Source organism: Pinus tabuliformis, chromosome 3_2 (assembly GCF_031772625.1).
Source record: "Pinus tabuliformis cultivar Carrire ecotype Pingquan chromosome 3_2, CPIR1, whole genome shotgun sequence".
NCBI classification, from domain to species: domain Eukaryota; kingdom Viridiplantae; phylum Streptophyta; class Pinopsida; order Pinales; family Pinaceae; genus Pinus; species Pinus tabuliformis.
The window spans coordinates 1,056,845,925-1,056,863,834 of NC_142302.1; the positions used below are offsets into that span (position 1 = coordinate 1,056,845,925).

At 33.4% G+C, this 17,910-nt stretch overlaps 1 protein-coding gene across 1 annotated transcript; it reads right to left on the reverse strand.

Moving 5' to 3' along the window:
- Nucleotides 1-2,809: 2,809 nt before the first annotated feature.
- LOC149184241 (glucan endo-1,3-beta-glucosidase-like) lies at nt 2,810-6,151 on the reverse strand. Its single transcript, XM_089418865.1, has 2 exons — nt 6,069-6,151; nt 2,810-3,919 (listed from the first exon to the last, which is right to left on the reverse strand). Exons 1-2 carry the CDS (start codon nt 6,148-6,150, stop codon nt 2,961-2,963), a joined length of 1,041 nt encoding a protein of 346 aa, XP_089274991.1. The 5' UTR covers nt 6,151; the 3' UTR covers nt 2,810-2,960.
- Between the last annotated feature and the right edge of the window lie 11,759 nt (nt 6,152-17,910).

Here is a 17,910-nt window from a genome sequence, read left to right on the forward strand (position 1 = left end):
ATACAAATTCAGAAAATGGAAGCAGAAATGGAAAAATTGATTAAGGAAAGAGAGCTACAACTCAACACTACAGTGGGTACTTCTACGACAGGAAATTCCAAAGCAATGGTGTCTACAATAGAGATAAAGCCCATTGGTCAAAATTCAGTAGAGCAGTTGTCAAAAGCCATGGGAGATCTATCTTTAAAGGATATGGAAATTGAGAAGCTTAGAGTACAACTTGAGAAGATTCAAGACAATAAAATTAAAACTGATAATGCATATTTGGCCGAAATACAGAAAAATTACAAATTAACTAAGCAATTAGAAATCTATGAAAATGAATCATTGATTGCACAGACTTTATCTCAAGCCAAAGAGAAAATATGGATTGATATTAATGCATCTTTGACTAAATTATGGCCATCAATTGAAATTATTTTTGAGCAGGAAGATTTATTGTAGAGGTCAAAGGCAGTAGTAGCAGAGATTAAAGAAGATCTAGATCATAAACCAGGAGAAGCTACTAGGATAATCAAAGTCTTGCATTCCAAAACAAAGGAAGAACTTGAAGAATTTGGAATTGAAGATAGGACTGATGCAGTCTTAGAGGCAAGAAAAGTTTTAACAAAAATAAATCTAATGTTACAACTTGAGAATAAGTGCCACAACTTAGAAGTGTAGATCAAGAAATTCCATAGAAAATTTAATGCTCTGTGCCAAAAAGGACTCTGAGATATATGAGGTTCTAGTTGCCAATTGATCCCACTAGAAAATTATAAAAACGGTTACATGAGATAGCAATAGATAAAACCAAATTTTCCAAAGTTAGAGGGATAATCATTGGCAAAGCTTTCATGGAGGGCCTAGAATATGATTTGTTTATTAAACATGAAATTCAACATTTATTTTTAACTAGGCCTACTTTTGAAAAGTATACAGAAGTTGATGAGTCATACAAGAAGTTAACCAAATTTTCTATCCGAGATGATAAAAGATGGGATAAATTACTTGATCTCATCAAATAGAACATAATGCAAAATTTCGGTGAAAATAAGGCAAAAGAAAAGGAGCAGACAACAAGCTAGCAGGGACTGTAAAAATAAAATTCAATTTCAAGCAGCAATCATCAAACAACAGTCTCAAAATTTGCGCTTAGTGTTCAAATCACTTTAGAATATCTCTTTTTATGTTTTATTTTTGTAAATATCCAAATTAGTTTTGTATCATGTTTCAGTGTAAAATAAATTTTCTTTTGAGATTTATATATTTTGAGTTAGACTCTATAAATATTTTGTAATTTGAAGAAGATAGGGTTGAACCCTTGTCATAAATCAATTACATGATTTTAATGTTCTAATCTATTTCTGAAGATAATTGAAGGATTCTGGATTCATTCTGAACAACTTGTGTATCTATGTGAGTTTGTCTTGTTATTCAATTATGTTTTTCATATTTATTTTTGCGCATGTTCAAGGTAACATAGGAGTTTGGGCAAGGCTAGATTGAATGTCAATCTCCATGAAAGCCCATGCAAAGTTATAATTATTAAAATAGATTAATTAACTGAACAATTTGTCTTAGTTAATTCCTCTAAATCTTTTAATTGTTGTCTTCTGTCATCTCTTGGATATGTATTGTTTGGTTGTAGAAAGCTTCTACATGCATCTACTGTATATGCTAAATTATATGTTCAATATGAATGTTTAAAAATTATATATCTTCTTAATTTTTTATTTTCAAATCAATTTAAAGATTAATTCTGTTAGGAATGAAAATCAACCCTTTAGTTTTCTCAGAAATACTTTTTAATTTACGACTCTTTAAAGTTTTAATGCATTGGTCATCTAATTAAATCAAAACCTTACTTAGATGCTTTGGCATAGTTCCTTAGCCTAGAGATTTCTACAATGATACAACAACTACCCTCCATTGTTGATAATATTATTAGCAATGTAGGTCATTTTTAACACTACCAGCTAGAGTCTTGTGCACATAAGATTTTTCTATTCAAATTTCTCTATTCATAGGTTTCCGCAGAGGTCTAATCATAATTTACTTTGTTATGCAGGTTTGCTATATTGAAGAGTATGCAGAGGCAATGAATAATGTGTGGTGGTTGCCCTAAAGGGGGTGTTCATAGGTGTCAAGAGTGTGGCATTAAAGAATCTGTGGTGGTTGCCGTGAAGGGGGTGTTCATAGGTGTCAAGTGTGTAGCATTAATTTCAAGTGCTTGTGAAAGAAGGTGATGCCCACTGCAAAATGGTGGAGGCAAGCCAGCAAACTTATGGAAATAAAACTTTGGATATGAGGCTGTATAGATACAATATAAATTTCTAGCCACTTTGGATGTCAAGCAAACTTTTGATATCATTAAAAGTCGGGGACATTGGATATCAACGGAACTTTAGATATCTTAAAACTCAAGCAACTTTGGATGTTATAACTTTGGATATCTTAATGTTTTTGAAAACTTTGATATCAATAAAAACTATGATATCTTATTTTCAATAAACTTTGAATATCTTACTTTGATAAGAACATAAATGTCTTGAAAACAGAGGCCTAGATCTTGTTGTCGAAATGCGATTAAAATTAAAATTTCAATTTATTTTAAATTTGATGGTTTTGCTGAACATTATTTAAAATAATCCAATAAAAATAGTCAACGGTTCCTCCAATGGCTATGCTGTCTTCGACAGAACTAGGAAAAGACTGCTGGCATATCTCAGTTACCGTGTTTGGAGAGTATCTCTATTAGAAAGCAAGTTATCAAAGATTAAAGGATTTCACTTTCGGAAAAATTCCAAACACCTTATGTTTCAGAAAAGATTTCTCAACGCCTTCGATACCTTATTGTCATAATTTATTTTAGAAGCATATGAGCTGCATCGAGCATGTTACATAATATATCTATCGAGGCAGTTGACATATAGGGGACATATTCATTGGCTCTATTCGTGCGTCGGACTGCGACACAATTACGGAGTAAAGTTTACAGAGTATACAGAATGTTGGTTAGGGTAGAAAAGCCCAAAGTGACGCTCCGTCTCATCACCAGCTTTTCTGTTCTCGTTGAAAAGTGCGAAGATGTAGGTCTCAATGCTCGTTCCCGGCCTCTTGGGAGTCCCTACATTTGAGAGCACATGGCGGATGAGATTGTTGTTATAAACACCAGCGTTGTCAACCGTGGCCACATCATTGCCGCCAGAAGGCCATCCGCTTTCAGTAACGATGAGTGGGATGTTGCGATACCCCAAGTCCTCCATGGCCGAAAGAAGGGTATCGACGAGGGCATCGAATAAGTTGATGTAGCTGCGACCCTCGTCCTGCACCACGGTAGAGGTTGATCTAAACAGAGCGTAGTCCAGAGAAATGGAACCCCTGTTCCCATTGTAGCTGAAGTATGGATAGATGTTAGCCATGAAGGGAGACCCGTGATCTGACAGGAACTGAAGTAGAGATCTCATGATATCTTTAACCTCGTCACTGAAGACACCTTTAGACGGCGGGAAGCCATTAGTAACGCCCGAGGAGTGAGTGGTAGAGACCTTGATGTTATTCTGCAGATTGACGTTCTCAATCGCTGTTTGAATGTTCCTCATGGCGGGAACAAGATACGATCCGTACGTCGTGCTTGTCAAAACCTCGTTGCCCACTGCAATGTATTTGATATTGGTGGCGGGATAGAGGGGGCGAATGTTGTCGTTGACCCAACCGTTAGCTGCGTCCTGGCTGGAGGATATGATCTGCAATTCGTTATTACCAACTCCCACAATTACATCGATCCCGGAATTGGCAAAAGCTCTCAGTACATCTCTGTTTGCTTGGAAAATCCTCATTTTCCCGATGTTATTATTCTTCATCAAAGTTACAACCTGACCTGCAGGTGGCAGATTGCTTCCATCCATACCATAGTTCACTCCTATTTTTGCACCATCTGCAATATGATTGAATTATAAGCCTCGATTTTGAAATTTAATAGAAATATGTGTTTGGAAAATTTTAAGGGATATTTTAATTTTTGTAAAATTTAAAAATTTTGATATTTTTATTTAATATGTAAATTGTAAAATATTTGGCCATATTTTTATACAAATCTTCAAATTTCTAAGTGTTTTTGTTCTTACAAAGCTAGAAAATATATCATAATTCAGTTGTCAAATCAACAATGGGGACATCCGCTATCCCTAAATGCAGACCACTCATCACTATTATTCAAGGAATACTATCACTATTATCCAAGGAATACTATGTATGTTAGTGATCTGTAAGAGGATAGGCTTTTAGTCTTGCCACATGGCTATGTGTCTTGGGCCATTAACCTATTTTTTTGTAAAAGGTAAAAGAGCTCTTAGACAAACAAAACTCTATATAGTCTATATAACCCAAATAAACTTATATTCATTAAACTTTCTCACATGCACAACTATCCATAAAGGTGCAGCTCTTGACTTTCACACATTACTAAAACTCATCTACAGTATATAAAGTCGTAACTTACTAAATATAAGATCATAAAGGCTCTAATTTACTTTACTCAACTTCCACAAATATGTTTATCCAAACTTACATTAAATTAAACTTTTCCACATATAAATTTAACTTGAATTAACTATTTCCTATATATCTTCAAATTTCTAATGGTTTAGTTTATAATTTTCTTTATAATTCTTTTGGATAGTTTAGTGGAAGATTAATTATACTCTAAAAAATATAAAATTTAAGTGGAAATATAAAATTTCATTAAAAAAAACATAATAAATAGATAGATAGATAGATAAGCTGCTTTTTAATATGAAACCCTAAATTTTTCATTCAGATTTTTTCCAACTTCATAGATTGCAATAATTTTGTCCATATTCAGCTTTCCATCAGAATTCATTACGGAATCAAAAAGAAGAATTTAAACGTTGATTAGTGCTAATTTACCTGCAAGGATTGAAGAGCAGTAGATGGCAATGTACCCAATCAATAAAATGCTAGTTGCCATTTTTCTCATCACCGGAAACATCAAACATGAGAAATGCAGGCAAAGACATTCAATTTATAAGAAGTTCCATCGACTGCAGAGGGATTAAAAATTAACAAGTGCTGCGCTGATTGAATTATAAGCCAATTTGGTCATTTAACAGAGATATGAGCTGGCAAATTTTAAGAACTGAAATTTATTTTAAAATTTAGAAATTTAGAAAAAATTTAATGATTTTTAATATGCAAATGGTAATATTTAACAATATTTTTATAAAATTCTTTAAATTTTTAGTGGTTTTTTTCTTATATAGTGAGAAAATCTATCATAACTAAACTGTCAAACCAATAGTGAGTACAATGACAATCCCCAAATGTACTCCTCATCATTCTTATTCAAGGAATGTTATTGTAAGGAGAGGTTTTCACTCTTGCCATATAAGTATGGGCCTTGAGCCATTAACCTATTCCCCTATGTAAAAAAAAAACTAGCTCTTAGCCAACCATAGCTCTATATAATCTACATAGTCTATATAGTCTATCTTAAGCTAAAGCATAAAGGAAAAAACACAAATTTAAACAAAAAGTAAATTTATATTCAATAAACTTTTCCACATACACAACTATCCAAAAAGCTGCTGCTCTTGGTTTTCACTCATTACAAAGACCCAACTACAATTATATAAAGACAGAACTTACTAATATGAAATTATCCACAATGTAACTAGACTTACTCAACTTGTTCTAACTTACTCATGTAAAATCGCACTAAATTTGAATTTCCCAAATATAAATTGAACTCTAACTCACACGCAGTAATTTACTATTTCTAAACTATCTTCAAATTTTTCTAATAATTCTATAAAGTCTATAATATTTCGCAACTTTTAGTGGAAGATTACTTTAAAATTTAAATATAAAATTTAGGTGAAAAACTGAAATTTCTTTTCTAAAAAATGAAAAATTAGGCTGCTCTTCAATATTAAACCCTAAAGTTTTACCTTGCATTTCGTTCATCTTCATATTTTGTGCATCTTCAGCTTTCCATAATTTTTTTTTGCCAAAATTCATTACAGAATTAAAAAGAAGAATTTAAACATTGATTAATGCTAGTTTACCTGCGAGGATTGAATAGCACAAGATGGCAATATACCCAATCAATATAATGCTCGTTCCCATTTTTTTCATCACCGGAAACATCAGACACGAGAAATGCAGGCAAAGTCGTTCAATTTATAAGAAGCTCCAACGAATCGAGAGGGATTAAAAATTATCAAGTGCTGCGCTGAGTAGGATGCCGTGCCGTATGCGATGGGCTGCATCGTGCGAGGTGGAGTGGATGAATTGATCGATCATGGCATTTCCTCGCAATGCCTATGATATGATATGTCGTCTTCTATTTCACCGCATATTTACCGTAACGAAAACCACAGGCACTTTTATTCACAGATTTTCTAAGATTTTCTATCTACTTGGTTCAACTTTCAGGCTGTGATTCGTCTCTACTGCTTCAAAGTCGCACAACACTACTGCTTGCTTACTGCAGAATTGGCCAGTGGAAGTATTTGCATATATTGCTGTTCTTTCTCGCAAATGATTCCCAACCGTGGGCCACGGAGAAAAATATTAGTGTGACAACGCATGTGGGTCTATGTTCTAGAGCATGCGTCCTTCCATTTTCTCTCCACTAATGAGCATTCACTAATTAACAAAGATATATGTTGCAGAGCATGCGTCCTACCATTTTCTCTACAGTAACGAGGATTCACAAAAAGCCCGGTAACTGAAAGTCGCAACCGATCAATTTGACGTTAGTTGGTTATTCCGCATTTGGAGAAGGCATCTAATGATACGAGATAGGTTTCGGAGGTATGCTCCATCATTTTCTGCCACTGAATGACCATGACATTGTGTCCCTCGACACGATACTTTTAACATGTTCTCATAATTTTAGGGTTACGTGTCCGGATACTATTGAGTGTTATGATAATTTTAGGGTTACGTGTCTGGATACTATTGAGTGTTATGATAATTTTAGGGTTAGATCGGTTAGATGTCTTGATACTTTTGAAACGTTCGGATAACTTTAGGGTTAGATGTCTGGATACTTTTGAAACGTTCTGATAACTTTAGGGTTAGATGTCTGGATACTTTTGAAACGTTCTGATAACTTTAGGGTTAGATGTCTTAATAGGAATTGACTTGCACTGACAAAATCATGGTCACGACCATACCGTGAACGATGAGCTACTTCTTTTTGATATCCTCATAGCAATTTGACGGAAAACATTTAAACCGGTATTAAATTAGATCACCAATAAACACTCTTTATTCCTTATCTTATATATATATATTTAAAGAAAGTATATCATCCACGAATAAAGACCATATATTTTATGATACCTCATATGTGCGGATATTAAATTTATTATTTATCTCTCCAAACATTGTCAAGGTGGGTGATGGATATGCATTCATGACTAAAACATTGTTTAACTTTAAATATACATAATTTCGTTTCATGTTTTTTTTAGAAAATCATTGTTTTAACTTTAGATATATATAATTTCATTTCAACTTTTTTTTTTAGAAAATCAATAATATAAGGTATTTTATTTTATTTTATTTTATTTTTAACAATTTTTAATTTATTATAAAACTATATCTTCTTAAAATTCTTCACAAGGATGAAGGATATTTTCAAAATATTTTATTTATAAAAATATTAAATTTATTATAAAAATATATATATTTTTAAATTATGATGGATACAGAGAAATTGTAAATATTATTTAAATTTAAATATATTTTATTTAAATTAATTATATTATTAAGATTTGTTTACAAAATTTTAATAATGTGATCAAATTTTAATAATATGACTAATCCAAAAAATATATTTAAAATCTTCAAAATACTAAATATTTTAAATTTTATTTAATTTATTTTATATATATATATATAATATCTTATCAAAATATATTATCAAAATATATCATATATTATCATATATGATAATGACGGTTAAAGTAACTAAATTATGAATGTTAATATTGCAGATAACTATAAAGAGATTGCGAAGTGGGTGGAGGAAGTGCGCTCAACGTTCTTGTGGATACTCCCGCCTCACCAATTACAAGTAAAGTTGCAATGTGCCTCCCAATTCAAGCAACGATAGCTTCTACAAGACGAAAACTTGTGAACACTACGACGAACTACCTCTCCTTCTCCACACCCTAAACAAGATACCATCATGAGGAAACCCATGCTGCATCTTATGTAGCACTTGAACCACCTAGACAGGCATAAATGCCTTCCTCAGCTTGCGTATTCCCTCACATGAACAATCTGGTTTGGGTACTGCCACACTCCCGCAATGTGCTCCCATTTGCATGACTAACCTTCAAAATGGTCGGCAAAGGGGATTTCCACCTCATCTGTAAATTATTTTGTTATATTTTATTTGAAATATAAAATTTATATATATATTTTTTATACATTAAAGTCTTTGATTTTAATCTTTTAAATAAATTCTATTTAAAGCATTTTCTCAAAATTATATTTTAAAATAAATTATTAATTAGTGAGTAAATATGGAATAAATTTATGATTTCATTAATAACTTTAATTTTAAATCAAAAATCAGATTATAGCTGTTAAAGTAATAAGTTGATATATTAAATTTAAATTAAAAGTTACTTAAAAGAATATCGACCTTACCACTCTTTTATATTCTCAACCATAATAGTACATGTTATCATCTTTGTTGTAAATAGTAATTAGGGTTAAAATAGTTTGGGGTTTTGGGAGTGAAGTATAAATTTATTTTCAAAGTTTGTCATTTTTGCCTATAAAGAAATTTATCTCTTAAGACTTAGAGATATCAAAGCTTTTTATTTGATCAAAAATGCATAAATTATTTAAGGGGATTTGTTAATTCTTAAATAATGATAGTGACAAATAGTAGTTAGTGATTGATATCTTTAATGTTGATTAATAATATGATAGATTTTGCCTCATAATGAAATTGAGCTATCAAAAAATGTAAAGTGGGTGATTTAATTATAAATATAATGAAATTTTTTCTTTAATATAATTCTAATTAGTATAATTTACTTGAATGATAACATCCTAACCTTTATTATAGTAAAAACTAAGGAGGGATATACTATGGAAGAAATAAGCAACTCTCAAAAAAATGTAAAGTGGATGATTTAATTCCAAATGTAATGAATTTTTTACTTTAATAAAGCTCTAATTAGCATAGTTTACTCGAATAATAACATCTTAACCTTTAGTATAGTAAAAACTAAGGAGGGATAGAATATTGAAGAAATAAGCAACTCTAAGGTGAATCCAGCCCAAAATGAAGAGTGCTTACAGGAGACTCATTCATTCACCAAATCATTCGTACATAAATAAGATTAGAGATTGGTTAAAAAAATTCCTCAAAAATAAGATTTAATCTAAGTGATCACAACCAATAGCTAATAATAAAATAAATAGGAAAATTCTACATTTCTCCATTATTCCAAGTCTACCCCTTAATGGAGAAACCTTATATAACTACTGTCCTTGTTTCCTACATCTACCTGTTCATGGAAAATTACATATCTACTCATATATACTTAGTGAGTAGATGTATCAAACATTTTATATGCCTTAAATTCTGAACGGTATCTTACAGATATACATTTGATATTTTAACATCAATTTTCTTTCTATTCTCCTCCAAACTCACGTTGGATCACTACACAACTCCCCAATTGAGCTATCAAGACTCGCTGCATAAACCAAATAGAATCTACAAGCTCAGCGTGTCAATATCCATGGCACTACTTAGGAGGAAGAACAAAGAGATGCAATTAATTCCCGAGGAAATTAACTTATTGGCCTACACAAATATTAGCCACAATATTGAATTAAAACACCTATGGTGAAATCTTCACACGTTTTCCACGTCACACTAATGCGTAGGCGGTCACGGCAACACGCATACCACAGATTCACAATAGCTCCTTTCGATGGCCTTCAAGCACAACAGTGTAGACTAGACTGATACCCACCTCTAAAAATAAACTTTGCCACTTTACATGTGCATCGACCACTCCTACATTTCATTAATTCGATTGTAAATTTCATGCATTTCAGGAATCTTCCCAACAGAGAGGCTAGCGAGGAGGAGGGTGGTTACATTTCATTAATTCGATTGTAAATTTCATGCATTTCAGGAATCTTCCCAACAGAGAGGCTAGCGAGGAGGAGGGTGGTTATGCGACTATTGAAGGTTGATTCTGGAAGCCGTGAAAGTGTAGAAAGGTGGCAATAGTGTGGCTAACAAGAGGTCATTGATATATTTTTTTACACGACATACCTGAATAAATTTGAGGCCTAAGCTTGGGTTTGACATTGAGCATGGAGGACGAACAATGGGAGTTGTTCGATCTGACCTATTTGAATAGTTGTTCGAGAGCGTATAGTAACATTTGGAGATGGTAGGAAGTAGCAGTGGCATGGACTAGTGATAGCACACACTAATTTTCCATGCAACAATGATCGATACATTTGACTTCATCTTGTGAGTTGTGTGGATCGTGGTTAGATCTCCAAAGTGTCTTGTTTGCTGCAACGTTTTCCCTGTGGCGGAGGTAAAGTGGTGCACAAACCATATCTCTATATTTTTAGAGTTTTTTTATAATGATCCTTTTGATGATCTTTTTTTCATGAGGCCATTTGGAAGCATTTTTTGCTTGGGTAGTATTGTTGAGTGAGAAGAATTCTTTGACAAACAATGTGCTTTTATTGATGACTAGAAATATCATGAATAACAATCTACTCAATAGGATCCAACAATCTAAGACTTGCTAATTTTTCATGAGGAAGGTATTAAATACTTAATTCATGAACCTTTTGTTGAATATTTAAACGATAACGAGGGAAACAAAAAACTAAGAGTACAACAGAGATAGAGAGGAAACATAAGTGCCTTCAATGGAACTAACACTTCTTATCGAAGTCATGCTGGGAATAATACTAAGAGGGGGGGTGGCGGAGGGGTGACTCGGTATTTACAAATCGATAACTTATTTTTCGTTTCATAATCAGATTTATATATGTTACTTTAGTGAACGGAACTTGCGTTTGCATGCAACTATTCTTAACTCAACCAACATATATCTAGTGAAATTATGATTAAGTTAAATCATCATATGTTGATCTTTAATTAGTGGATCAGCACTTTATTAAACATTAAATAGTAACCATGTGTAGTAATAACAGAATAAACCATCACACCTAAGAAACACACATGAACACCAAGATTTAAGGTGGAAACCTAATGCGGGAGAAAAACCACCTATTGTTGTTGTCCTTGTCTTCTTTTTAATATAAAGAATAAGTTGTTTACAATCTTGTACTAGTGCAGACTCATACCAGTACGCAGGCACCCACTTTCAGAAGGCTACAACCTTCTCTCATTCTCCAACTTCTATTGGAAGGGAGCTACAACCCCCTAGCTCTTGTATTGACTGATAGTTTACCAGTATGTAGGCGCCAGCCTACCATCTTCACTCGTTCTCCAGCTGCTACACGAAGGGAGATCCAACCATTGATCTAATCACCAACCACTACTAGCAGGAATCTTCGACTTCCTCTCTGAAGGCTCCAACCCTCAACATCCTCCAGCGACTACGTTTCATAAATTTTCAAACTGGATACTCCTGGTACACAACACTACAATATGAAGGCCACGTTTCATCAAATTTTCATACTGGACCCATCAGTAACATTGAAGCTCAAAATCAATCACCACTACAATACATCCACCAAATACATTTGCATGAACCAATCACTAACACACAATCATCAATCTCTAATATAAATGAAACCCAATCATCAATGTCTGATATAACTAAAACCCAATCATCAATCTTTGAACTGAATCAATCAATCACCTAAACCTCAATCAACCGTCACTTAATCAAAAATAAACCAATCAACTAGAACAGACAAATCATTGTAACTCGTACACAGATCTAAACCTAGAACACTTCACCAACAACAGGCACCAGCTGTAACCTCAAAAATCATATGTCAGAATGTATACACTACTTCAATGAATCTAACTTGTGTTTATACGCTACTTCCTTTAACCAAACCTGTGTATACCTCCAAAATTACTGAATCATAAAAACCTCTGAATCAAAATTGTACCAACTAGTAACATTCTAAAGATCCACTATCAAATTACAGAGATCTAAACAAACAGGAGCAAAGATCACCCTTCTCATTTAATTAATCAATCAATCAGACTCAATTTCCTTATACATTCAGTTCTACATAAAGATCTAAGAAGACATCATTGACAGACAGCAGTAAAACAACAACATTGATGAGATAGATAAGTCATCCTTGAACAACAAGCCTTTCTTTACATACACTACTTGGAAGTGCCAAACCAGCGTGTATGCATGCCTTCACTAACGCGAACTAGCATATAGATCTGAAAATAAAAACTTATAACTTCGTAGCTATTCTAGACTTCAGAAATAAGAACATTTGTTAGCACTCAGATCTAGACTATCCATTATCTAATCACATAATGATAAGTCATTATGATCCTGATCCATCATTAGATCTCATCCATCATCAAACACTTAGGTGCATACTTAGTTCAGATCAAGCAAACCATGAGAAATCCATAACATGCATATTTGCTTTTTGATCTAACCCTTTATCAGATATTCATTCCTTTTCATTCTTAGCCCTATGATCTTCTCCTCCTTATATAGTTTTAGCCTTTTTCAATACCACATACCAAAACAATAGTTAGAACCTATGGTATTCTTAAACAGAATCAAATAACCGTTACTCCACTCAATATTGTGGGTTGATACAATGGTATTGACCCTTGGTATTCTTTCACCTTAATTTCCTTAATTTTCCATCCCATATATGCTTTTCCTCCTGTTAAAGTGTGCATATACTATATGCTCTTTTTGTACAGTGAACCCACATATACAACTTAAAATACCTGAAAACATTCTTTTTCCTCAATTTCGTGATTATGATCTATAGTCCTTTGTTCCATCATCCTGTTCTTCTACACCATTACTTTGTTACCTCTGAATAGACGTGTTATAATGTGATTTTCCATTGTACATTAGTTTTGAACTGATTCCTTTGAACTTCCTTGCATTTTGTCATGTTTGTAAACACAACTGCCATGCATTTTGTCACATTTAATATCTCTCATGTAGATTCATCTAATTAAGAGTTGTTCTGCTACTAGTGGGTTTCCATCAAGTATAACACATGCATCATAATGCCAGCAATCTCCACCTTTGGACTTGATGGCAACTACTTTGGTGTTTGGTCACCACAACATGTGAATAGCATAAATACAACCACCAAGCTATTCCAAAAATCAAACTACTCTCCAAACACCAAGCTACTCTCCCCCTTTGACATCAAGGGCAAAGGGCTGACTGACGAATTGTTAAATGAAGACTTCCATATATGAATAACTAAATAAGAACATTGATCATGCTCCCCCTATCCACATGCTAAATTCTCTGATCAAACTCTCCCTTAGTACATGCTGAGATGCACGATACCCTCCATGCTCACCCTGAGCATATGCAGAGTCTGTAGAAATATTTTTTAAAGAATAACATGACTCTATAACTCAACTATGTGAGTATGACCTTCCTATCACCAAATACTCATACATATATCAATCACCCAGTCTAGTGGGGACACATCAAATGACTCAACCACTCAACCAAGTGGGATTACATAGTTGACATGATCTGAAAAGTCCATACATGACTGAATATGGAAGTTATTACATCGTAGGTATTTACATGACCTTTACATCAAATGATATACATGAAATTTATAACAAAGACCAAATATCTAAACAAGACCATGATAGTCATCATAAACTATCATACACCATATATGATCTACATCATAAGCATTTGTCAGCATAATCCAGACCAACAACCTGTATATGTCCAACATCAGTTTTCAAGGTAAGTCAATGTACCTTTAATATCATCAACCTGTGACAAAATATGCTACATATGGATATCAACTCATCCTCTTGATGTCATCAAGATCAACTTGCTAAGTTTCCTTAGTAGAAAGAGCCTTATCATAACCTCCCATGAATCAACTAAGCATATGCCATATCTCCAAACAGTAATAAAAAACCATTCAAAACATATCATATGTATGTGAAAAAACCAGAGTCATCATCCATGACTATACCATCATCATTGTACCAAGAGCAGCATGCTTTTTCCATAACAACGCTCAATATATCAACCATGTATCTTCACTAGAGACTTTTCTAATATACCACATCAGATAATAATCAATCATTATAATCAACATATGTGAGTATCAAATATATCATCATGAAGTAAGATGTCATCATCATTATGTGACTATGTAAGTCATGTCTCGAAATATCCACGTCTTCAAATAGTCATGTCTTCATGAGACCTGCAATAGCACCATTCTCTTGACCAGCCAACATTATTTACCAATGTGTAAGTAATCATCATTGTATGAGCATAATATGTATTCATCATAGAGATATCAATATATATAGAAAACCATGACCTCATAGTCATTTGTCAAGATTTCTTGATACCATCAACAACAACAATACTCAATTATGTGAGAGCCAAAGAATCCTCATCCATAACTGCACCGTATGATGTTTATGCATCTTTGAAGGCATGATAGCAACAACATAAAAGAAATGGCACTTATCGAACAATGAAGTTGTGTACTCAAGCTTTGTTCTTCTCCTTGTCCTTATGAACATCACCATGTAAGCAACATACCATATGTATTGTATGCATCATTTAAATATTCATACATAATCATCCATAAATCTGATCTGAATAACAACTATGTGGCTCAAGTAATATAAGTATCATCTGAGATTTCATCATAGGAAACTCATGACTACAACATATCATTTAAACACTTCAACAACATACGCATCCTCACCATTGACAAGAATTGTTATGTACCATAGACTTCTAAACATAATGCCAACAATGCATTATTAGAAGCATATCATATTCTCCCCGTGAACCTGTGCCAACTATTCACTATCAGATCTGATCATTGCATATATCAGTAAGGATCATCAAGGCATCATCACCAACTAATTATACATCAATTCATGAACAAATTATGAGGGCCAAAATCACTTCTAAATAACATCCACATATTGTAGTCATCAATCATCCAGACATAAAATATAATTGATAATTGTCTGAACCATATCAATCCCTTTTTTCTTTGAGTCTGTCCTATTGCATCTTCATCAAACCAACATATACGAGACTATGCAACTTCTAACTCACATATATACGTGACTTGTATTCATGATAATTGCATATGGAAATTAGAATATTGAAATCTGATACTTTCAATTCCTCCTGAGTCTGTTTTCTATGTATACTGAGTTATGCCACATTTTCAGACTGTAATTCCTTCTTCTTCCATACCTTGGAATGTGATGTTGTTTGATGCTTTTGGTATGTTGGCCGAAATTTTCTCCTACATTCTTTTGCTATATGCCCAAACTTGTTACAAGCATACCATCTTGTATGTTTCATATTCCTTCTAAAGAAATAAATGGCTTTGTGACCAAACATATTGCAAAAAAACCAATATCCCTTAAAATACTTAGAAGCTGATGATCTTTCTATGTGACGGTTATTACCTTGAACCATTCTACTTCTACATCTTGATGCAACATGTCCAAAATTATGACATATAGAACATTCAACATTATTCATCAGAGGAAATAATCGATTAACACTTCCATAGTTAGGATTAAATGATTTTCTTTGAAGGCTTTCTTTCCTTGGTTGTTGATGGGGCTGACCTCTTATCTCCTTGTTGAGAATTTCACATTTTGCACTAGAGTTCCTTGCTTCAGTTTGTGAGCTAGATTCACCTTTAACGGTTTCATGAAAACCAAGACCATATTTGGTGGCAGGAAACCTTTGATTACTAATAATATCATCCAAAATATTAGTACTATCTTGAAACCGTAAGAGTATATCCTTTTCTTCTAATTTACTTTTTAGGATATTTACCTCAACCTGATAATACTCTTCCTTTTCAAGACACTACTTCTTCATTTTTTCTTCAAATTTTCTTCCTTCTTCCACTTGTTGCTTTAGTTCGAGAACTTCATTTTCTTATTCTTCAAATGCTTGTAGTTCTTAATTCTACTTATTTGAATTTTTAAGATCTTCTTTTAGAGAAACAACCACATCTTCAAGATCTTCACAGTAACTGGTTCTTTTTATAAGTTCTTTGGTTGTTGTGTCCTTTTCATTCACTTCGTCTCTCAATGATGTTACTTCATCCTGCAGCCTTTGACTTTGATCTTCCTTTTCCTTGTATTGCTTCTTTATTTTGTTTCCTTCCTCCAACTAAGATTTTAACCTGCTAACTTCTTCTTTGTAGGCACATTTCCTTTTATCCATTAGATCTCTTAATCTCTAATTGTGTCTGTGAGCTTTTTAAATTCTGCCTCTATTTTCTTTCTTTCTCTTTCACCCATAGGAGAAAATTCAGTTGTTTCACTGTCACATTCATTATCTTCAAATGAACAGAGAAATGTATCACCAGAGGACAACTAATTCATACTTGATAATTATTCTACTTGTTCATCTTCATTCTAAGGTTATTCTGAATTTGGAGAGTTTCTTCCACATAATAGCCAATTGTCTCTCCCCATGTCATAGTTCCTTTGAGATGCCTTCTTCCTTTGAGGTGATTTCTTCTTTTGCTTCTTTCCCATTGTTACTATGGATCTCCTTCAAGTGATCAAGCTTTTGCCAAAGGACCTGCTATAATATCAATTGTTGGGAATAACACTGAGAGGGGGCGTGAATCAGTATTTAAAAATCAATAAAATTTTTTTCATTTCATAATCAGATTTATATACGCTACTTTAATGAAGGGAACTAGCATGTGCATGCAACTATTCTTAAGGCAACCAACATATATCCAGTGAACTTATGATTCATTTAATTCATCATATGTTGATCTTTAATTAGTGCATTAGTACTTTATTAAACATTAAACAGTAACCATGTGGAATAATAATAGAATAAAACATCACACATAAGCAACACACATGAACACCAATATTTAAGGTGGAAACCCAATGCGGGGGAAAAACCACCTACTTTTGTTGTCTTTGTATTCTTTTTAATATAAAGAATAAGTTGTTTAGAATCTTATACTGGTGTAGACTCATACCAGTACGTAGGCACCCACTTGTAGAAGGCTACAACCTTCTCTCATTCTCTAAATTCTACTGGAAGGGAGCTAAAACCCCCTAGCTCATGTACTGGCTAATATGTTTACTAGAATGTAGGCGCTGACCTACCACCTTCACTCATTCTCCAGTTATTACTGGAAGGGAGCTCCAACCCCTGATCTAATCACTAGCCACTATTGGAAGGAAGCTTCAACTTCATCACTAAAGGATCCAATCCTCATCATCCTCCAGGGACCACATTTCATAAATTTTCAGACTGGATACTCTTCGTACACAACACTACAATATGAAGGCCATGTTTCATCCAATTTCCATATTGGACCCATAAGTGACATTGAAGCTCAAAATCAATCACCACTCCAATATATCCAACAAATACATCTGCATCAAACAATCACTGAAACCCAATCATCAATCTCTGATAGAACTGAAACCCAATCATCAATCTCTAATATAACTGAAACCCAATCATCAATCTCTGAACTGAAGAAATCAATCACCTAAACCTCAATCAATCGAAAATCAAAATTCAATCAATCAATTGGAATAGACAAATCATTGTAACCAGTACACAGATCTGAACCCAGAACACTGCATCACCAACCAGAACCAACTATAACCTCAAAAATCAT